At 43.7% G+C, this 24,309-nt stretch overlaps 1 protein-coding gene across 1 annotated transcript; it reads right to left on the minus strand.

Moving 5' to 3' along the window:
- Positions 1-9,893: 9,893 nt before the first annotated feature.
- Positions 9,894-24,226, minus strand: LOC148520509 (uncharacterized). Its single transcript, XM_088475662.1, has 8 exons — positions 23,758-24,226; positions 21,704-21,810; positions 19,983-20,115; positions 17,344-17,354; positions 16,309-16,500; positions 11,506-11,633; positions 10,323-10,341; positions 9,894-10,034 (listed from the first exon to the last, which is right to left on the minus strand). The coding sequence occupies exons 1-8, from the start codon at positions 24,224-24,226 to the stop codon at positions 9,894-9,896; spliced, it is 1,200 nt and encodes a 399-aa protein (XP_088331788.1).
- Between the last annotated feature and the right edge of the window lie 83 nt (positions 24,227-24,309).

The raw sequence follows: 24,309 nt of genomic DNA on the forward strand, positions 1-24,309 counted from the left end.
CCGACAAGTGCCACTCTATCTATTTCTTGTGGTCATTTTTATTTCTATGTCGATCAGCAATTTTATTGATAACATAGGCCCTCATTCAGAGCCGCACGTTAACAACAGTACGCTCGTTGCGTTCCGATGTTGACTAACCGCGCATGCATCGGTGTTACACTGCGCATGTGCGTACGGCAGATTGCGAGCTTTTTTTCTCTCGTTCCTAAAATAGCGTACAGGAAGTGACATGTCAAATGTGATTGACAGAACAGGGCGTTTTTGGGTGTTGACGGGGGTGGAGATGAAAAAACGCAGGCGTGGCGAGGCGTTTTTGGGGCGTACATACATTAGCAGATGCGAACGTCAAATGTGTTCGGACCGTCTCATACGTCACTGAAACATCCGCTTTCCCTTCAAAATGCTCGCACAGCTTAGGGTCAGGATTACTCGACCACATTGGCGATGGCCTTCTCCTCCGTCCCGGGACTCCACGATGGTGCAGCGATTAATCGCGGCTGGTCAGTAAAGTAATTAGTGTTGGATTGAAATCCGGCTTGGTATGTGTTTGGAAAGCAGTTTATTGGGATAGCACAAAAGCGTACGCAGGTGGAAATCAGAGCTGCTAATGTCATGATTACACAATCAATTAGCGTACATTTTTGGGGTTTTATTTTGGCCACAATTTGGTGGTTATGGCCTATTGTAACAATAATGTCATCATCTTTTAATTAGCTCCCCTTTTTTTTGGTTTACTGTGGAATTTGCATCGCTATGTGATTTTTTAAACGTTCCTTAAAGAGGCCTTTTTTTTTTTTTAAGAGGGTCAGTTTTTGCGTTTAAGGCCAGGATTAAATGTAACCCATTTGTACAATAATGTCACAATACAATGTCAGTGTTTTGTTTTTAATTTATTGTTTACACACAAACAAATTGGCCTAATATTGTATTGCCTTTTTTTGTGGCCAAGATATTTGATCCAAAAAAAAATATAACATAACTACTAACATAAGCGTAAATAAAAAATTTAAAAACATTTCACAAGAAAGGAGAGGGAAGTTTTGACCAGAAAGGAATATGAGCCAAGCACAGAAGGAGTGTGGGAAAAGTCGCCATTGCTGTCACCGTTTTCTCGCCCGTTTGGCTGGGTGAGGGTGGGCGCCAGACCGGGTCCGGGATGCCATCGGGCTGGCCTGTCCAGAGGCAGATGTTGTGGCCTCTGGACTAGGCACAGGGCTAGGCACATTTGGAGGATTGGCTGATGTTGTGCCAGAGGTGGAGGATCCGGATGTTCCGGCAGGAAGGGAGGTCGGCTCCACCATGTGCTGGCGAACGAGCTGCTCCAGGGCATCGGCGATGCGGATGTTGGCCCTGGTATTTTCCGCCAGGGCCTGACCAATGGTCACGTTGGCCGCAGCATTTTGCTCCAGGGCCTCAGCCACCCGTATCAGACTGGCGTCCATCCTCTGCAGAATCTCCGTATGGCAATCCGATTTAAAATTGAGTTCTGTGAGGAGGCCCACTGCCTGCGAGGGGGCACGCCCTGGACTGGCTTCTGCAGGGTCCTCAGCCGGATGTACTGGTTCCTCCCCTGCAGAGCCAGCAGAAATTCTGCGCCCAAGGCTCCCCTCTGGAGCAGACTCATCCGCCTCTGTCTCTGTTAGGAAATTGGAGAAAAGACTCACATTAGAATCTACATATTGGCACAATAGCATTTCTGAGTTGGTGACATCACAAGACTTACCTTGGCCAACATGAGGAGCCGCAAAGTCTGGCATGTCCGTATCCATGTTGGACACGCCAAACACCTCCACAGCCTGCACACACCCCTGTGCCATCTCTTCTAAGTCTGTCAACTCCAATGACACAGGGGTGGGACCCCCACCTGTCCCCCTTGCATGCCTAGCCCTGTCGGCAAGTTTTTGCTTTAGACGATATTTGAAGTCTGCCCATCTGTGGAATGAATTTGGAACCATTATCCTTTTTTTTACAATGGGGTTTGTTTCTAGGATGGGAAAGTGTTTACTTACCGCCGTTTGACATCCCGGGCTAGACGGACATAATCACCCACCCTATTGACAGCAACGGCGACCTCCTCCCACATTCTCCACTTCTGGCTTTGGCTCATATTCCTGGCTGCCTGGGGCAGGATGTCAACGCACTTCTGGATAAAAACCTCCATCTCCTTGCTTGTGAAATGTGGCTGCCTTTTTTTTTTGGCAGCTTTGGCGGGTTGACTGGGGCCAGCAGTCTCTTCCATGTCATCCTCCTCACCTATTTGGGTAAATATGCAGATTTAGCCACTTCACAACTTGCACAATATTATGTTTTAAAAGAATAATTGACACAAAATGCATGAAGGCCTTACCGCCGCAATTTGGACCATTGTTTCCCTGGTTTGAAGCCATGTCTCTGCTTCCAGCATGAAATCATCCAGAAATTCTATGTGATTTCGTGACGTATTTATACATGCGTCCTTAGTTTGCGGCCGCATCATTGATTGTGCGTCCCTATGATTCATCCTTAATTTGTGCGGGAAAATAAACACTATTTATGGCTTGGTGTGTGTGGAGTCGAGGTGGGGTTGTTGGAGTGTTGTCGGTTAAGTGCTTTGGATTTGGTTGTTTGCGTTTGGAGGATTTGGCAGAGTTGGTTTTTTGTTTGTTTTTGCTACATTTCTTTGGTTTTTCCGTTCGCATTTTTTTCTTTTTTTCCACATCCTTTCCTGATTTGGTAAGTTTTGTGCATTCAAATTTGTGGCCAATTGGTGTATTCTTCTGTTTTGTGGTTCGTTAATTTGTTTAACACTCATTTCATCTTTTTTAGTTTTTTTTGGTTTTCGGACCCAAAGAAGTTTTTTGTGGAAATCTTATATATTCGAGTTGGGTAAGTCCATTTTTTGTCTTGCATTTGCGAATTAATTACCGCATTTTTGACTGTTGGTGTAGTGACTTGCATTTGCGAATTAATTACCGCATTTTTGACTGTTGGTGTAGTGACTTGCATTTGCGAATTAATTACCGCATTTTTGACTGTTGGTGTAGTGACTTGCATTTGCGAATTAATTACCGCATTTTTGACTGTTGGTGTAGTGACTTGCATTTGCGAATTAATTACCGCATTTTTGACTGTTGGTGTAGTGACTTGCATTTGCGAATTAATTACCGCATTTTTGACTGTTGGTGTAGTGACTTGCATTTGCGAATTAATTACCGCATTTTTGACTGTTGGTGTAGTGACTTGCATTTGCGAATTAATTACCGCTTTTTTGACTGTTGGTGTAGTGACTTGCATTTGCGAATTAATTACCGCATTTTTGACGGCTTATTCATCATATAATCCAGTTTTGCTTTTCCCTTTTCCATTTTTTGGGTCCATTTGAACCCTATTTGACGTACGGTGTGCAATGTCGTTTTCATCGATGGCCAAATGTGTTTTTCCGCTATTTTCTGTGTTGGCTTGCAACAATTTTTAAACCAAAAAAACACCCTCTAAATTTTTGAAGTCTCATTGTTGGCTTTTTTACAGTTTATACGTATCATGACAATACCCCGGCATGTAAGCAGCTATGGATGGTATCAGAAAGCTAAGTTGTTTTTTATTACTTTTGGGGTGGGTCAAAAGCCTTACATTGTAAACTTTGAATTTCAGGTAGATCTGGGGCGAATTGTTCTGGCCCTGCTCCCGGAAGACGACCAACCTCAAACTCGTCCCAGGCGTAGGCATCGTAGGCATGCAAGGCCCCAGATATTTCGAACACGTGTCACCCTTTTTGGAATGCCCGATGATGAGGTTTTAAGACGCTACCGTCTACCTCCCAAAATCATCATAGACACTCTCTCATTAATAGAAAGTGATCTTGAGCGGCAAATTGACAGTCCAACAGCAATACCACCACTGACGCAATTTATGGCGGTGTTACATTTCTGTGCCTCAGGATCATTTCAAACAACGGTGGGAATAGTGGCGGGCATCTCCCAATCCTCCTTTTCCAGGATCCTGAGGGCAGTGATGGAGGCACTTTTCAAGCACCTCCATCATTTTATTCAAATGCCTTTGGATATGGGTGCCCTTAGTGTGGCCAAGGCCAATTTTTACCAAATAGCTGGCTTCCCACACATCATAGGGGTTGTGGATGGTACTCACATACCACTTCAGCCTCCAGCACGGCTGGAGGCAATATTTAGAAACAGGAAACACTATCACTCCCTGAATGTAATGGTGGTATGTGATGCCTCCCTCCAGATCCTGTCCCTGAATGCTAAATTACCCGGAAGTGCTCATGACTCCTTCGTCATCCGGCAATCAGGGATATGGCAGAAATTAACCAACCTACAAGCTGGTGATGCGTGGCTTCTGGGTAAGTGGAGACCTTTAGTACATAACAATGTTAAGCTTGATACACAGTGTTCCTGATGTGGTCTATTTTTGTTCACAGGAGACAGTGGATACCCTTGCATGTCCTGGCTGCTCACTCCTTATTTGGCTCCCACACCAGGGCCACAAAGTGCGTATAATTCCGCACTTACAGCCACCAGGCAAGTGGTGGAGCGCTGTATCGGCCTTTTAAAAGGCCGATTCAGATGCCTCCACCGCTCTGGTGGCGAGCTCATGTATGTGCCGGATATGGTGTCGAAAATTGTGGTCCTGTGTGGGATATTTCACAACATTGCCATAAGGAGTGGTGTCCCAATGCAGCCAGAGGATGCCTTACCTGAGGATGGCCCCCCCGAGGTTGGTCGAAGGTCAGCATGTGGGGGGGCCATACGCGATGATGTGGTGGCCAGATTTTTTAGGTAAGTTTGAACAAAACTCCAGTGTTTATACCTAATGTGTTTGTGTTTTTTGGCGAACATCTAATTTTTTTTTATTTTTCTCACCATCTTCTGTTTGTTCACATAATCTTTGGCACTCCAACGCTCACTACTTCCTGCTACCCTTACCAAACCTGGATCTGGTCCTTTTGGGCATATATTCTGGAACCCATATCGCAACGCCATGTTTGTGGAATCATGTTGGCATGGTCCTTCGTCAACCAGTTCTTGATTTTGTGTTTTTATTTAATTATTTCTTGGTATGTGTTGTATTTGAATTTATCACTGTGTATTTTTTTTGGGAGTGACCACTTTGTTTTCTCTGTTATGTTGTGAATAAATGTTTGAAGAGTGAAATGGTCTTCCTTTTTTGGGACGTTAACAGCAAGTGTAACCAGGTTAACACAAGTTACATTTGACTAAGGGGTAAACCAGTACTGACGCCAGTTGAGCAAAACTGAAATATGTTTTCAGCTTCCCAATCCACACCAAAAGGAAGCCTGGCCCAACCTTGGGATTTGTAAGATTGGCCTAAGCAGCTTGCGCACCAAGTAGGAACCTGGAAAATGTAGAAATCTGTAATTGACACTACACCCAAAAAGGGAAATGACATTGTTACTGTTATGTGTTTCTGGTGTCTGTTTGACATACAAAGACAAAACACAATCTAACTTTTAAAAAAGGGAAATCCTTGCAGGAACTTATGTCAGGCTAAACTATCTTGGTTTTGGTTTTTAAAAATGAGCCACAACGTATATTTGTCTTAATAAATTTATTTGGAAAATAGAAAAAAAAAAAAAAATCTAATGCCGAAGGAGGCCAGACAGCCGGTCGAGGGCCACCAGAAGGCCGATTACATTTTGGCGCATCTGCCCCACAACATCCGCCACCTCTTGCCGACGCCTCTGTTCCTCTGTGGGTGAGAAAAGTGTGTGGGTTAATACAACAATAGGGAATCCACAGAAAAACTTAAAAAAAAAACCAAATCACTCCTAAACCCAAAAACAGAAATAAAAAGGGTGGGCTGGCAAAAATACAAGGCCTAGGTACAAATTCCCACAGGTATGATATGTGTATGCTTAAATCACCAGGAAGAGGTAAAGGCAAACCTTCACAATCAACAAAAGTCAAGCCACAAAAACACAAAGAAAGGCACGACACATGATTACATACAAACAGTTTGTGCTTTAAAAAAAAAATTAAAAAAACATACCGGGAGACAAATCGGGAGCTCCGGCCAAACCTCCATGATCCTCCTCGGAGGATCCGTCATTCCCCAAAGAATGGGGCGGAGTTATGCTGGACTCCGGGGAGGGGGTAATTGGAAGAGGGGTGGGTGGAGGAGAGGGGGAAGTGGGACGGAGGGGAAGGAGGCCCGACATTTCCGGGAGAGGGTCTGGGAAGGATGGGGAGGAGTGGGGAATAGGGGAAAGATTTGGGGTGGAGTGTTGGCTGGGGGTTGGGGAGAGTGGGCGGGAACGCCGTCTGGATGGACGTTGACGGCGGAGTCTTGGCTGTCCCCCTAAAATATGTCAAAGAAATTGCGTTTAGTTTATGGACAAATCCGGGCAACCAAACCAAAAAAAAAAAAATAATAAAAAATAAAACCAAAAAAAATAGCAGTAGAATTAATAAATCAGAAATAGAGGGGAAACATGCAGACGCAGATATGAGTACCAATAATAAATAGAACAGACAGGAAAACATGCAGACGCAGATATGAGTACAAATAATAAATAGAACAGACAGGAAAACATGCAGACGCAGATATGAGTACAAATAATAAATAGAACAGACAGGAAAACATGCAGACGCAGATATGAGTACCAATAATAAATAGAACAGACAGGAAAACATGCAGACGCAGATATGAGTACCAATAATAAATAGAACAGACAGGAAAACATGCAGACGCAGATATGAGTACCAATAATAAATAGAACAGACAGGAAAACATGCAGACGCAGATATGAGTACAAATAATAAATAGAACAGACAGGAAAACATGCAGACGCAGATATGAGTACAAATAATAAATAGAACAGACAGGAAAACATGCAGACGCAGATATGAGTACAAATAATAAATAGAACAGACAGGAAAACATGCAGACGCAGATATGAGTACCAATAATAAATAGAACAGACAGGAAAACATGCAGACGCAGATATGAGTACCAATAATAAATAGAACAGACAGGAAAACATGCAGACGCAGATATGAGTACAAATAATAAATAGAACAGACAGGAAAACATGCAGACGCAGATATGAGTACAAATAATAAATAGAACAGACAGGAAAACATGCAGACGCAGATATGAGTACAAATAATAAATAGAACAGACAGGAAAACATGCAGACGCAGATATGAGTACAAATAATAAATAGAACAGACAGGAAAACATGCACACGCAGTTTGCCCCACAAACACAAACATTAAAACCACAATACATAACACTTGCCAGGATCTGCATGCGAAAGCATGCCAGCAAGCGGGGCGTTCGCCGTTGCAGGTCGGACCACCTGCGCTCCAGCTGCCCGATGTTGCGGCGTGAGCCGAAGGACCGCAGGCGGGACCGTACCTCCGCATACGCGGAGCGCTTCTGCCGGTTGGTCATGGGTTGAGGCTGGCTGGTGATCCGGCGATCCATGACCTCCGTAAGCACCAGCAGCTCACGCCTGGTGAATGCGGAGGCTCTCATGATGGCAATGGTGTTTTTCTTAAAAATCATTTTTGATAAAGTGTGTAAAAATTTTCTGATTGGCTAATGTATTTTGGAAATTAACAGGAGCAATTTTATTGGTTAGTGTATGAGTCATGTGTTCGACAGGGCCAGAAATCTCTGGAGAGTTATGATAGGCTTGATGCAGTGACATGCGTAAGCAAATTTAAATAAAGAAATGAACCCAGGGAAATATGCGGGGATCCACAGCAATAGTACAATTGTTTAATTGTGGTTCACATGTTTTTTGAACAATAAAAGCGAATGTTTCATCCGTACGTATTCTGCGGGTAAACACAAACACGGACAAGAGTAAAGTTTCTTGCATTGTGTTGAAAAAAAACAAACAATTAAGCTAATTGATACATTGATTGGCATGATACGATTGATGGAGGTAGGCAGAATAAAGGAGCAGGTAATCGACATCTGACAAGGCCACTTCCTGTTTATACGTGTGCGTGCGTTCCTTTCAAGCCATTTCGGGGATGTACGCTCGCTATTTCGTACGCTCGTTAGTTAGAGGAGGGGTCGTCAGAGTTTAGGGAGGAATTTTAGATGCGAACGAAAATACGAGCGAGCCATTGAATTTAAATATTTTTGTACGTACGCCTAACGTACGTGCGCCCGCTTGCGAGTGGGTCTGAATGAGGGCCATAGTACTGTCAACACCCTGTTTCTTGAGATTAATGAGTCTATATGTCCACCCCTGCATATATATATATATATATATATATATATATATATACACACACACACACACCTTTTAATATTGTAACATGTAGAGATGATTTTTAGTATTAGCCTGGAAGACCTCTGTATTTTCTGTAACCCTGTTTTTCTTCTGACTTTTCTTTGTTTCTTTTTATATTACAGCTATATGTATCTCTTATTATACTATGCCTTGATAAAGGTTCTAATGTGGACCGAAACGTTGGCAACTATTTCTATGCATGCTAATAAACTTATGTATTATTGTGAGTAAACAAGTCTGGAGAGTGCCTTAATCTCCGCAGCCCGTGGAGTTATCTTTGGTTATGTATGTATTACAGAAATCAAATTCACAATATAAACAGAAATTACTAGAAGAGAAATCAGTTTTATTAGATTTAAAATAGTATATATATAGTGTGCATATGTTGTTCCATGCATGTATCAAACTTGAATATTCAAGCTGCTATTGTATTACAGTCGTAAGGAGTACGTAGCTGATGTTATCGATGTCTTGAGGAGGACGCAGCTGATGTTATCGATGTCTTGAGGAGGACGCAGCTGATGTTATCGCTGTTGTGAGGAGGATGCAACTGATGTTATCGCTGTCTTGAGGAGGACGCAACTGATGTTATCGCTGTCGTGAGGAGGACGAAGCTAATGTTATCGCTGTCTTGAGGAGGACGCAGCTGATGTTATCGCTGTCTTGAGGAGGACGCAGCTGATGGTATCGCTGTCGTGAGGAGGACGCAGCTAATGTTATCGCTGTCTTGAGGAGGACGCAGCTGATGTTATCGCTGTCTTGAGGAGGACGCAGCTAATGTTATCGCTGTCTTGAGGAGGACGCAGCTGATGTTATCGCTGTCTTGAGGAGGACGCAGCTGATGTTATCGCTGTCTTGAGGAGGACGCAGCTGATGTTATCGCTGTCTTGAGGAGGTCGCAGCTGATGTTATCGCTGTCTTGAGGAGGACGCAGCTGATGTTATCGCTGTCGTGAGGAGGACGCAGCTGATGTTATCGCTGTCTTGAGGAGGACGCAGCTGATGTTATCGCTGTCTTGAGGAGGACGCAGCTGATGTTATCGCTGTCTTGAGGAGGACGCAGTTGATGTTATCGCTGTCTTGAGGAGGACGCAGCTGATGTTATCGCTGTCGTGAGGAGGACGCAGCTAATGTTATCGCTGTCTTGAGGAGGACGCAGCTGATGTTATCGCTGTCTTGAGGAGGACGCAGCTGATGTTATCGCTGTCTTGAGGAGGACGCAGCTGATGTGATCCCTGTCATGAGGAGGACGCAGCGGATGTTATCACTGTCTTGAGGAGGACGCAGCTGATGTTATCGCTGTCTTGAGGAGGAAGCTGCTGATGTGATCACTGTCGTGAGGAGGACGCAGCGGATGTTATCGCTGTCTTGAGGAGGTCGCAGCTGATGTTATCGCTGTCTTGAGGAGGACGCAGCTGATGTTATCGCTGTCGTGAGGAGGACACAGCTAATGTTATCGCTGTCGTGAGGAGGATGCAGCTGATGTTATCGCTGTCGTGAGGAGGATGCAGCTGATGTTATCGCTGTTGTGAGGAGGGCGCAGCAGATGGTATTACTGAGATAGTTGGTAAACAGCATGGTGAAGGTGGAGCCGGTATTTTTGATGTGATGAACTGGATGAGATCTTATCTGCAGTACATTGTTTTCCACCTATCACTTGTGAATGAAAATCCAAGGAACAGGTGTTGCTCCTCTGCAGATATTGCTGATTCTGGGGTTGTTAGCAGCTCATCCACAGGTATAGAGTCACAGATATTACATGGTGTCTGTGAAGAGGAAATAAATCAGATATGTTACTTAATACAGAAAATACATGCATGGCTAATTGGCACATTTATTTTTGTATGTGTCATAATGAAGAATAATAACTAGAGTGTACTATACATACTATATTATACTACTGTATATAATGCTATGCCTATGTATAGTACGATTATGAGAATGATCAATACCGAACATTAATATATTAGCTACTACTATGAATTGCAAAATTTTGTTGCAAAGATATGTAACCAATGTAACGAGATGCCTTACCGACATTGGGTTATTAGTACATTATAGGGCTGCTTCTCCCTTATACAATATAAATGCATGTGAAAGGAAGTATATTGCAGCACATTTGTTTAAAGTAACATAAACAAATAAAGGTAAACATATATTTGTTTTTGCAATTAAATTACTAGTAGTGAGAGGTGATATGTCCTCTTAAAATAATTGAACTGATCTCACAGCCTGTCATAGCATTGTAATTCCTCATGCTCGACAGCAGTGGCCAAGTGGAAAAGAGACTGTCCAATCGTTACAGATTAACATTCCACAAAGTATTCTCTTCATTCTGCAATTGGCCACAAAATTGTAGCCATGAACAGGGATGTGCAATAAGGGTAGGCAGGGGGAGACACAGCCTCCCCTGTCATACTCCTGAGATTTGATATAAAATGATTAGAATAATACAAAGAAGATATTTATAACTTATAAACATCTTCTTTGTTTATAGTAATCATTTTTATAGTTAACACTCACCAGCTTTGTGGAGCTCCCTGGGACTGCAGGGAGACGCGAGATGAGGCATCAACAGCTCAGCCTCGCTTCTGTATAGTCAGACACTGCTTGCAGAGCTAGGGGCAGGGCCACACCACAGACACTAAGCTGCACAAAAAGAGAGCTAATAGAGGCATGCCTCTGAGTATGGGAGGCATGCTTTGAGCCCTGATGTACACCTTAAATGTGTCATGTGACCAGGAAGTGCACTGCAGTGTTTAAAGATCGGCTATCAGTTAGTGGCAACAAGAGAAGACACAATGATGCCGGTAGGAGACTCAATAGACACTGAAGCTTAGTGTAATAAGGGTAGATTTACTGAGAGTAGGGCATGAGACAGGCTCCAGGCAATCAGACTCATCTCCATGTGTGCCTCCCCAGCCATTGACCTCACCGCACGTCACTGGCCATGAATGTAGCCAATTCTACCCAAACACACCACATAGCATTATGAATCATCTATTGTCATCCCAGCTTTATCCATAGAATAGATAGTCATCTAAATGCGGGTTTACAAGTACAGTGAGGAATGCCATTGTATTGCCAGATCATTGCACCTATGAGGCACTGAATATTCTGCATTTGTGCAACAATTTGGTGCAACGTTACTCATCTCCCCTCCTCTTCATCATTGCACACAGCAGTCTATGTCTGTAAGATACACTGCATAAATTCCCATCTTGCTCATATACTTACGGGCGCATTTGAAATGGGGGAGCTGACCTGCCTGCCTCTAGTTCCACCCAATTTATTGGCCGGAAAAATGGATGGCATTTTATATTCCTACAGTATTCCTGCCTCTTCCTTGGAGATTTGCATAAGAGCTTTTAAAGGAAAAATAGAGAAGTATAGAATGTTAATGGCAGATAAGCACTAGCTAACCATTCCATTCATTTCCTTATGACACTAAAACGACCTGTGCCGGAGGCTTATTTACAGTAACTAGTATTCTTCTAGCAACATAAAATGGGCCCCATTCAACCATGAGACATAACCCCTTTAGCACGCCCTAAAGGGGTTGTGTACTCCATTCAGTATTTAACAAACAGCAATAAACTTAGGCCCTCATTCAGAGCCACTCGCTAGCAGCAGTACGCTCGTTCCGAGCGATGTTCGCACATCTGCGCATGCGTACGGTTTTTAGTATGCATGCGTGAACCAGTCAGTGCGGCCGAAAATCATTTGTACGCAATATAGCGAGTGCCTGCTATTTTGAGTGACAGGATGAGGCGTATGTGGGTGGTAACAGGGGAAGGTGCTTGAAAACGGGGAGTGGAGATCCGATCGCAGGAGTGCTTAAAGGTCAAAACGGACGTTTTATGGGTGTGCATAATTAATACAGCAGCGTCAATGACCACGTCACTTGGTTGTTTTTAACTCAGAACTGCTCGCAAAATAGCGGTTGAAAAAACCAACCTCAAGAATAGCGAGCAGTTCATATCCTGTTCGATGTACTCGATTAATCTAATAAATAGCGGACATGACGTATGGTGCGAGCGGCCAGGGGGCGTTTTTATCAAATAAACGAGCGTATGTTTTGCTCGCTCGTTCAGACTTAGAGGTGTGAACAGACTGCAATGTGCGAACGGATCATTTACATAGCCACCCCTTGTTTTTGAACGAACGAACACATATAGCGAACGGCTCTGAATGAGGGCCTTAGTTTAATGCGGTTTGTCACTGTATCATTTATTCCATCTATAGATGGCGATAGCGATATGGTCCCAAAAACAGCCTTTTCGGCTTCAGCAAAGACTTCCAGACATGGCCAAGTCCCCGCCTAGTGAGAGTGTAATGTGCATGTGCAGACTGACCATTTCTCATGCAAAGGATGCAACATTGCAACATTCTGTCCCTGGCAGCAGCAGGCTGCCAGCAACAGCGTGAAGGATGCCGCCAAGGAGGGGATGTTGCTGTACCTTGCCGGATGGGTAAGTAATATTAAATACCAACGGAATATTCCCTAGTATCACTGCAATTGGGCCCTATATATGATATTAATGATTTGTCTCACTTGTTCCATAACATATCCTACTCACTTATTACTTACTTTCTTTACTTAATATGGAAGTTGTCTTCAACTTTCAAAGGCGCTAACCCAGGTATGGGCAGTGATTTGCTTTGGCACTGCCCCACCCCATTTGCTACATGCAGCAGATCATAGTGCCGGAATACTCCTGCTCTATGAGTTTCATTGGAAGGGATCCCAGGGTACAGCTACTTGCTACATGGAGAGCCAGATAAGGTGACCAACTTTTTATAGGACTAACTCGGGCCACATCCTTACCAGACAAAAAAAAAAAAGTTTTATTTGACAGCTGAAATTGGGATTTACAAGAAGATTGGGGCTAATTACGTTTATGTTTTTTGTAGTTTGTTGAATTAGAAAATTAGGAGGTTCTTCATAATGATCTCCTCTTCCCTGATCCCTGCCATCCCAGTGATTGATGGCTGATGTCACTTAAATACGCCCCTTTTGGGGGCGAGGCTTAGGTCTGGCAGTGCTAGAAAACAGACTGGCTTCTAGGGACTGCATCAGCTGCAGCCCCGAGAAGCCATGGGAAGCGCTCTCTCTGCTATTGCAGTCCATACTCACAGTCCCAATGGACTACCTGTTAAAGGTCATAGACTCACAATAACAATGTTCTTGTTGCAATTATTCTGTGTTCTGCCTCTATTTTTTTATTTTTTTTAAATCACCATATGGATGTTACATTTTACACATTTAAAGAATGCGTCCCAGGGAAGGCTTGCGGGATGCTGGACAATACCAGCCAAACCTGAATGGTTGGTCACCCAAAGCACAGAAAATCCCCCTAGACACACCTCTTCATATAATTTACATTTTCCATGTACCCCTTTGCTTACTTTCCTCTAAGATGTACATATTAGGTGCTAGGAACCTTTCTTTGTACTGTAAACATGCTTTAAGACACTATATCATTATTCTACACTGTACATTACTGATATTTTAAAACCCTTTTCCTGACACTGCTAATCCAACGCCTGTGCAACCAAACCTTCTGCATGTCTTACTTTCTGCTTGGCTAATTAACGCTTACAAAAATAATCCATGCAACAATATCCAAAGCAATCCAATTACAGCTTCTTGATAGCTCGCCTGTAAATTCGGTCAGTCTTTTTTGCAAATTACTCACCCGGCTATCTTACACATTGCTATCTTGTTACTTTATTAAAAATGAGCAGTGTAGCTATAACTAGGTTTGAATGCTATGACTGCAGACACTTAGGGATATATTTACTAAAGTGAGTTTTTAGAAGTGGAGATGTTGACCATAGCAACCAATAAAATGCTACTTAACATTTAACAAGCACCTTCTAGAAGATAATAACTAGAATTTGATTGGCTGCTATGGGAAACATCTCCACCTCTAAAAACTCTCACTTTAGTAAATATACCCCTTATATCCTATGCCTTTAATGTATCTGTTTTATTAGAATTCAGAGACCTGTGCTTCATTTCCTCTGTGACCCTATACAGTGGCGTAAATTCATCCCAGACACCCAGAGGCAAGTTATAATTTGGTGCCCACTCCCCCTAAAAGAAGGGAAAATAAATATGGTGCATATCTATCTATCTATCTATCTGTCTGTCTGTCTGTCTGTCTGTCTGTCTGTCTGTCCATCCATCCATTCATCGATCCACACAAAGGGCTCTATTTATTAACATTATTTTTACTAAAATAAAGTGAAAAAGGGTGTTTTCACACCCTTTTCACATTATATTAGTTTCACCTACAGTTACTATAGGGCAATTGGAGTAGAATTCGTAAAATTCTACTCCAACCCCTAAGTATAACTTATTTTTAGTAAGCAGATCGCATTTCCCATAATTGTAATGGGAAATGTGATCCGACCAAAGTTACTGAAAATAAATTGTAAAAAAAGTACCGGGAAAAGCCCTGTGATAATAACGCCACCTGGATGTGGCGTTATCCAGGGTCTCCCCCCATTACCGGGCTCCTACTTTGCTCTAAAAGGCAGAGTAGAGCCCGGAGCCGGTCCCAGTAATCAGCTGTGTGGTCTAAACAGACCACATGCTGATACACTGCAAAAAAAAAGTAAAAAAAATTCACTTACCTGACTCCAGGGACCGGTGGTCGGGGCTCCGGTGATGACTCCCCTCCGGTCAGCTGGTTTCCCATGCTGCACTGCGGCCCGGTCATCAGGTGATCGGGTCCCAGTGCAGTATGGGATATCAGCTGACCGGAGGCATGGAAGACATCACCGGAGCACCGATGACTGCAGGTAAGTGCTATTAAGGGAGGGGTGTTTGGGGGGGTCCGTGATCGTGGGGGCGTGGCTTAGTGTCGGTGCGGGGCTTAGTGCCAGGGGGTAGCAGCGGCGGCCGGTCGACGCATGCGCGGGGCACTAGTCACGTTATTTCTTTGAGAAAATATCGTGACTAGAGTGCGGAGGGGATTCGCAGGGACAGAGCTTTCTCACAAGCTCTGTCCCTGCAAGGGATTTGTAGTAAATCCCTGTGATATTGCTTGAATTCGCAATGCAAATTCAGTCGGTAATATCACACTAAAATCTGCATTACAAATGCGGATTGTAGTAAATAGAGCCCAAAAACACTAATATAGAATATGTGAATTTGTTTCTATTAGGCTTATTTACTAAAGTAAATTTGCAGGATATCCCCCCCTTTTTCGGATCTATACAGCAATGCGTTAGTCACAAATAAGACAGTGACCTGTATGGTGCAATTAGCATGAGGCTCAGAGTCCTCCTGATGGAAGCGAAAGCCAACTAATGTGGGGTGGGGAGCCCTCCTGATACCCTTGATTGAGGGGAAAACCAACTGATGTGAGGGCTTTGAGGTCTGAGTTTGAGTCAAGATACTGTAAGACTGCTACTGTGGTGGAACTACAAATCATAAAATACCCAGTCTACTGCCGACTACTTCACATGCCAGGAAGTTGCTACACCAAAAGATCTTCCCCCAGATTCAGTCACTAGTGCCCCAGGCCCCCCGCCTTCCATGCCTTCTTACCCGCAGCTCAGTCTGGTGCATCCAGCTACTGGAAGATCTGCAGCCACCGGTATGCTGGGGCCTGACGCACAGGTCCGCAGCTACAGCTGCCACCAGGGAGGAGTGAGACGGGCAGTTGTGGATGAGGGGGGACGGCCGAGTCACACTGGCATGAGAAACTGCTGAGAAGCAGCGACATTAATGAGTAGGGACAGGCTATAGATAGATGGAAGTGGCATCTGATGGTCTGATATGGAGCCCTCCACTAGTATATGGTTATGGTAGCTTCTCAGGTGTCGGGAAGAGGTTGCATGTATTGGGTGGCCGTGACGTTACACTCTAGGTATATATTTACAGCCCTAACTGGGGTGAATATATTGTGGGCAATGGAGGAGGTGCCCCTTTAGTGCTGGTGCCCGGCGGCGCGCCTCCATTGTCTCCCATAGTTCTGCCCCAGGCCATATAATGTCTTGACCCAGCTATAAGCGCTATATACTTACTCTCTCAAGGATGTCCAAGATCTCTGGATGGATGTCAATTGGATACTGTGGGGCATCAAAGAGGACAGAATGATGAATCATGATGGGCTCATCTTCGCCATAAAAGGGGTATGCTCCAATGGCCATTTCAAAAAGTACTACCCCAAAAGAAAAGAGGTCAACCATGGTGTTATACGGGTTGTTACGAAGTATCTGTGAAAACATCATTGAGGAATAAAAAAGTTAGTATATTGTCCAAGCTGGCAGGAGGCACCCAGTTATGCTGACAGCTACTATTTGTACATATTCAGAGATCAGATGAAAGAATGTCAGTCAGCACACTGTATACTGGTATTTACACAAGCAGCCTTCAGCTGGGGATGTGTGTGACAGAAATCAAGCGATTAATCAAAATGATAACAGTTATCGTAATGACAGTGTAAGAGAATTACTTTTGATTATTGCAGGAAATGTATTATACAATGCAATGTGTTGCTGATAGCGTCAATATTCACCTTTTTTATTTATATAGAAATGTGTCAGAGAAATTACAGGGGCAGTAGATCACTTGTAGCCATAGGCAAAACTGGGGGGTGGTCCGTTTTGCCGATCCTCCACTGCCCGCTGGCCGCCCCACCGCCCCACCCGCTGCACGCCCAATAAAGTGGAGACCTGGAACATGATGTCACACCAGGCCACTGAAAGAGAGGATCTGAGTCACATGAGGGGTAGGACTCAACAAGATGATATGTGTGGGGGCTGGAGACACAGAATGGGGGCTGGCTGGGGACACAAGAGGGGGGCTGGGCTGGGGACACAGAAGGGAGTCTGGCTGGGGACACAGAAGGGGGTATTTCCGAGTATACAGAAAGGGTGCTGGCTGGAGACCCACAAGGGGGGCTGACTGGAGACAAGAAAGGGGGGCTGGCTGGGAAGACACAGAAGGGGTTCTGCTGGAGACACAGAAGGGGGGCTGGCTGGGGAGCCATAGAAGGGGGCTGGCTGGTATTCATTAATTGTTTTAGGTCTCCTACACTTAGGTACTCCATAACATACCATACGTGGCACTGGGTAAGAGACAGAGGGCATGATATAAGTTACATTATAGACATTACTCATTCTGACACACACCAGACAATAGTCACTATTAGTGGAATGAATGAGGGCGAATGTATATTCCATATCTGCCTGGTCTTCTGTCTGAGATGGGCATGTTTGCGTGTAATGCAGGTGGGACATGGGATAAGTGGGTGAGTTTGTGCGAGACAGTGAGGAGTGTGGGCCAGTATGTACATATGGTATGATAAGGAAAATCCTCTTACAAGTGTCCATGTATCAGTAATAGAATAAGTGTCTATGTATTCACATAGGAAAACCCTTAGAGAGTCTCCCAAAATGTCAGTCCCCTTGTGAGACCAGGATACATGCAATTTGTCGACACTAATGCTGCTGACATAATGTTGACGGGAAGATGGAGAAACAGTACTATTGTTATTTAAAGCATGTTTACTGTGTTGGCATTATTACTTTACACATGATAGTAAAGCATCATGTTTAAAGTTATAATGCACACACAGGTAGCATGCTTTAAATATCAGTACTGCGTTAGCATATTCCTGTCAACATTGTGCTGTTGATGTCATAACTGTAGACTTTTTAACTACATTTAATGAGACTGAGGGCTCCCAGATACTACAGGAAGGAAGTAGAATCAGTATATGGAACATCTGTCTGAAATTAGTGGTTAGTACAAAATGTACCAACATGTAATGACAAGGAAAAGCCTTATTACTGGTATAGTTTCACGACAAACTTACTGTTGACTCTGTACTTGATATTCTGTGAATTACTTATACATGAGGTGTATGTTATACTTTGTTAGTCTTGGTTTGTTTATTTAAATATATGTAACTTATAGGGAGAAGGTGATATACAGTCAGGTGCATAAATATTGGGACATTGACAGAATTTTCATATTTTGGCCTCTATTCACCACCACAATGGCTTTGAAATGAAACAAACAAGATGTGCTTTAACTGCAGACTTTCAGATTTAATTTGAGGGTAATTACATCCAAATTAGGTGAACGGTGTAGGAATTATAACAGTTTCTATATGTGCCTCCCACTTTTTAACGTGCCAAAAGTAATGGGACTATCAACTCAAAAGCTATTTCATGGACAGGTGTGGGCTATTCCCTCATTATTTCATTATCAATTAAGCAGGTAAAAGGTCTGGAGTTGATTCTAGGTGTGACATTTGCTTTTGGAATCAGTTGCTGTCGACTCTCAATATGAGATCCAAAGAGCTGTCACTATCAGTGAAGCAAGCCATCATTAGGCTGAAAAATCAAAACAAATCCATCAGAGAGATAGCAAAAACATTAGGTGTGGCCAAATCAACTGTTTGGAACATTCTTAAAAAGAAAGAACGCACCGGAGAGCTCAGCAACACCAAAAGACCCGGAAGACCACGGAAAACAACTGTGGTGGATGACAGAAGAATTATTTCCCTGGTGAAGAAAAACCCCTTCACAACAGTTGGCCAAATCAAGAACACTCTCCAGGAGGTAGGTGTATATGTGTCAAAGTCCACAATCAAGAGAAGACTTCACAAGAGTGAATATAGAGGGTTCACCACAAGATGTAAACCATTGGTGAGCCTCAAAAACAGGAATACCAGATTAGAGTTTACCAAACAACATCTAAAAAAGCCATTACATCTCTGGAACAACATCCTATGGACAGATGAGACAAAGATCAACTTGTACCAGAGTGATGGGAAGAGAAGAGTATGGAGAAGGAAAGGAACTACTCATGATCCAAAACATACCACCTCATCAGTGAAGCATGGTGGTGGTAGTGTCATGGCGTGAGCATGTATGGCTGCCAATGGAACTGGTTCCCTTGTATTTATTGACGATGTGACTGCTGATAAAAGCAGCAGAATGAATTCTGAAGTGTTTCGGGCAATATTATATGCTCATATTCAGTCAAATGCTTCAGAACTCATTGGACGGCGCTTAACAGTGCAGATGGACAATGACCTGAAGCATACTGCAAAAGCAACCAAAGAGTTTTTTAAGGCTAAAAAGTGGAATGTTATGCAATGGCCAAGTCAATCCCCTGACTTGAATCCGATTGAGCATGCATTTCACTTGATGAAGACAAAACTGAAGGGAAAATGCCCCAAGAACAAGCAGGAACTGAAGACATTTGCAGTGGCAGAGCATCACCAGGGATGAAACCCAGCATCTGATGATGTCTATGCATTCCAGACTTCAGGCTGTAATTGCCTGCAAAGGATTTGCAACAAAGTATTAAAAAGTGAAAGTTAGATTTAGGATTGTTTAGTTTGTCCCATTACTTTTGGCCCCTTAAAAAGTGGGAGGCACATATAGAAACCGTTGTAATTCCTACACCTTTCACCTGATTTGGATGTAATTACTCTCAAATGAAATCTGAAAGTCTGCAGTTAAAGCACATCTTGTTTGTTTAATTTCAAAGCCATTATGGTGGTGAATAGAGGCCAAAATATGAAAGTTCTGTCAATGTCCCAATATTTATGCACCTGACTGTATAAGTGTTAGAAAACAAGGGACTGTTGAGTTCTAAAAATATCCCTTTGTGAAGCAAGCTGTTTAAATTGTGACTAACGTCTCAATACACTGAATAACAGAGTGACAGAACTTCTTACCGGTGTCTGGAATGCTGCACATGCATGTGTGAAAAGCGCATGAAAAGTCCTGAAAGCTCTTCACTAATGTTCTCTTTTCTACTCTTTTCACAGCCACCTGCTGTTTGCTGGTGGAATATGATGCCAGGAACACCTGGATGAGACACAGTGTAAGGACAAGGAACCCAAAGAGTGGTATAGAAAGTCAGACTATGTAACCCAGGCCAGACTATACGGTGTCCAGAGCCAGATTAAGGGGGGTGACAGGGGTGGTTTCCATGGGGCCCCCACACACAGGCCCGGCAAAGGGGGGACTAAGGGCACAAGTGTACCACTGCCTGCGCTGCTGCATGATCAGCAGGGCGCAGGCAGGTATCAGTAAAGAGACAGTCCGGGGAGCCACTCAGTAACTTTATGGCATTGGCGGTGGCCGGTGCAATAAAGTTTATTATGTTTAATCGGTGCAGCGCGCGTGACATCATGACATCACGCAATGCTGCATCCGCTAAAAGAGATCAGGCTTCAGAGGAACCACAGCGGGCAGCCATACTTTATAGAAGGTAAGTGTGGGGGCTGGGCGCTGGGGAGACACTGAGGGGTTGAGAAACACTGGGCTGGAGAAACAGAAGGGGTCTGTGAGGGGACCAATGAGGGGGGGAGCACTGTGACCATATTGGAGGCTGATAAGCAGCGAGGTGATTACTGCAGGCTATAGTCATTCTATAGACAGAGGGTAGAAGAGATGTGATATGGCCCTGCAAGGGGCTTTATAAGAGACCCCTGATTACACAGTGCAGCAGCCTACAGTATGGAACCAGAATGACCTATTAGCAATATTCGTGTTGTCACACCCATTCACAGCAACTTCTGATGAGCAAGTTTGGGAAAGCTCAACATTAAAAGAGATCACCTATGCCCAATTATTACAGAAAACCCAACCTACCCATCTAGTAGGTCCTTATGGGTCTACACCTATTCCTGAAATACCAACCAAACACCACCAGTGTATTAGCTTCCTATAGTCTCTGCATATGCCTGGACACAAGAAGGCCGTTGATGTAAGATTATTGGGTGACTGCTCTGCCTTTTACACTGGGGAGTGAGAGTGGAGGGGTGACTGTAGTCATCAAGGGAACAAGTGGTTTCAGACTGACACCAACAGTTCTACTAATTGGAGGGAGAAGTAGTGGAGATGGCCCACTGACAATGAGCAATATATTACAGATACCACAGACAGTTACATGGCGGTCAGTCCTAAATGTCAGAAGCATTCAGTAGAACCTTACATAGTAACACCACCAGGACAGGGGGTCAGTGATCGATTAGAACATGCCATTTGGTTCCTGGCACCTTCTCTGTATACCAGTGTCTCCATTCTCAGGAGACACCATGTACTGGTTTAGAACAGTATGCAGGGTTACTTAGCTGTCTCTGCGACGAGCAGCCCTGCATGCTGTGCTGCAATCAGCTAGTGCTAAAGCACAAAGGCTCTTCTCGGTAACAGTAAAAATTAAGTATCAGATAGAAAAACATTATTTTACAATAGATCAGAATATAAGAACAATGGGCTGGGCTAGAAGACGGAGAACTGGAGAACCCCCAATAGAAACATTTATGCTCATGTAATTATTGATAATTATACGATATAGCAATTAAAGTAATGTTCATAAGGCATCAGATATTATCTTCTGTTTCCTGCAGTGTCTACAGTTAAGTCTGCAAAATCTGCATTGATCACTTACCTTCCCGAAGCTACCCTCCCCAATCATTCTGTGGAAGTTTAAACTTGACAGAGGGTGACAGGTATCCGATGTCTCTGGGGGGCTGCCTGGTGGGATCTCACTTACATCTGTTGTGTAAACAGAAATCCAATTTATTCACAGAAATTAACTTTTTTGTAATCTTTCTTTTGAAAGTTTCAAATAATTATAGAATAGAAAGAGACCAGCACAAACTGGGGTAACGTGTTATGAGTTGTCAGGTACAGTATTAATACCTTATTTCTCTTTAGTACATGATCAGTATATCTTTATTTTGCCTTATCATTTAGGATGAGATGCATCAAGGGTAAAAATGCTGCCAAACCCCGAAAATGTGGGTTTGACCGCATTTCTCATATGCACCAAGCCCCAGAGTGCCATGAACTCTGGGACTTGGTTTGCAGTGGGTAACGCCATCTTGATGATGGCGGTACCCATAGAAGCCTATGGGCTTCTCTCCGTAGAGTGCTGATAGAGGGATTTAATCGGATCCCTCCCAGCACCCCTCTGCATCATATGCGTCCTTCTGCGCATGCACAGAAGGACGCCAGGTGGGCTTCTGGGTCATAGATCCGGAAGTCCGTCCTTCACAAAGGGCCAGTCTTACCGACAGAGCGGTCCTTTGCAGGGATTGTCATGCATATCGGCGTTACCAACGCCGGCATGCATGCGATGACCGGCGGAATGCATCACATCCCGAGTGCGATGTGTCATGCATCCCACCCATAGTGTTGGGGTCTGAAAGAACAATGGATAGGATAATTTAAAAACTAAGTGACAGGTACTACAGAACAGTAACTATTATTGTCCATAACAATTCCAACAAGTTTTAAAGACTAAAGGAGGCCATACACGGCACGATATACGTGCCGATCCGACAGATCGGCACGATATAGGTGCTATATCGTGTGTGTATGGGCACGATATCGTACCTGATATCGTGCTGCGTGCTCCCGCGGGATCGTAAATCGCATCCCCAGATATTCCCGCAGGTTCATATGGTCTGGGATCCGATGTATGATCCCATTGAGATGGTGGAGGGGGGAGCCGGCATATCGTGCGGTCAGCGGGGACCACGCGATTGTCAGCGGGGTCAGCACGATTCGTCTGCTGGCGGATCAGCAATCGCCCTACACGGTGCATTGCACCATGTATGGCCACCATTAGGAGACAGGGAAAATACAGAAAGAGTGGTAACAGAGGGATAAATGCTTTAGGTGTAATAAAGTGTATTGAGAAAGATGAAAAGTAGGGTTACCTATGGGCGCTCATTTACACAATGACGTAAATGTGTATAGTGCGGTATTCTTTCTGTGCTCATTACGTAGAGTGCGCTGACAGCGCAGCAGCACCCACCTTACTGACGCCTATGATGTGAACATTTCTCAATAATATAGTAAAATGCTTAAAGTTCCATATGCTGAGTACAGCGCACATCAGCACCTATGTGTGAATGAGCCCTATTAAAGGCTAAAAGAAATGGAGAGTTTAAAGGACAGAGCTTGTAGGGGTTACCTACAATATTGGGGTGATGGAGTCTGGGGGCAGTTACACATTTCTACATAAATTATACATTGTACAGAAATTGCACCAATATTTATAGTTTTCATAGAACTTCCCACAATAACAATATTGGAAGGTGTTAGAAGAGAAATGTACCAGTTTGGCTGCTAGTTCACATTGATTTAGCTGTAATATATAAAAAGTTCCTTCTGTGCACATAGGGCCTGATTTACAGTCAGACATTAGAGCATTATTATCATGTCACATAAAATGTATCACACATCACATGTGCACAATTTGCACCAGTATTGTGAGCTGCACATATGAAACACTACCATTGTGCATCGTGACCAGGGTTGCAGAACAATAACTGCATCTACCTGAGCTGAGCACATATTTAGGGTTAGAGTTACGTATGACTAGTGTGCTTGCCGGATCTATTCATGGCACTTAGTAGATGTAAGTACCACCTTACACCTCACTTACTTCTCTATTACATTACATTTATTGTTTTCAAGTAAAAAGCATTTTACCTGCTGATCTCTTCTTTTTACACATTTTTCCGCCTAATTCCTCACTTGTAAGAGATCTCTTATTGCCCCTATGATCTGACACCTCTACGATGGTATTGATGGGCGCGCTGGGTCCTTCGTCTGGACTGTCATAATGTTCCTCCTCCTTCTTTTTCTTACTCCTCCCACTGTTCTCCGTCTGTTCTGCCGGTCTCTTACAGCTGGTCTTTTCCACCTTTCTCCTCTTATTTGGGGCCTCATCTGAGGGATCAGTTGATCTAGTCGGTTTCTTTTTGCTCTTTTGGAGCGCCTTTGAAGTTGCCTCACTTGGTGGCTTCTCCTCAGTTTGATTAATACCCACTATAATATTGAGGACATCTCCTCTCCCCTCACCTACATCTCCCTCCTTATTCCTCCTGCTGCTATTCCCTTGCTCCTTTGTAATGCACCTGCTCTTTTTTGGTTGCCTCTTTCTTTTTTTAGCTCTCATGTTATTTAAAATGAAAAAAAAACAAGAGTTTGCCAAGCACAAGAAAAAAAGCACTTTCACTAGAATTGGTGAAAATACACAAA

This window comes from Taudactylus pleione, unplaced genomic scaffold (genome assembly GCF_031769625.1).
Source record: "Taudactylus pleione unplaced genomic scaffold, aTauple2 ptg000176l, whole genome shotgun sequence".
Classification (NCBI taxonomy): domain Eukaryota; kingdom Metazoa; phylum Chordata; class Amphibia; order Anura; family Myobatrachidae; genus Taudactylus; species Taudactylus pleione.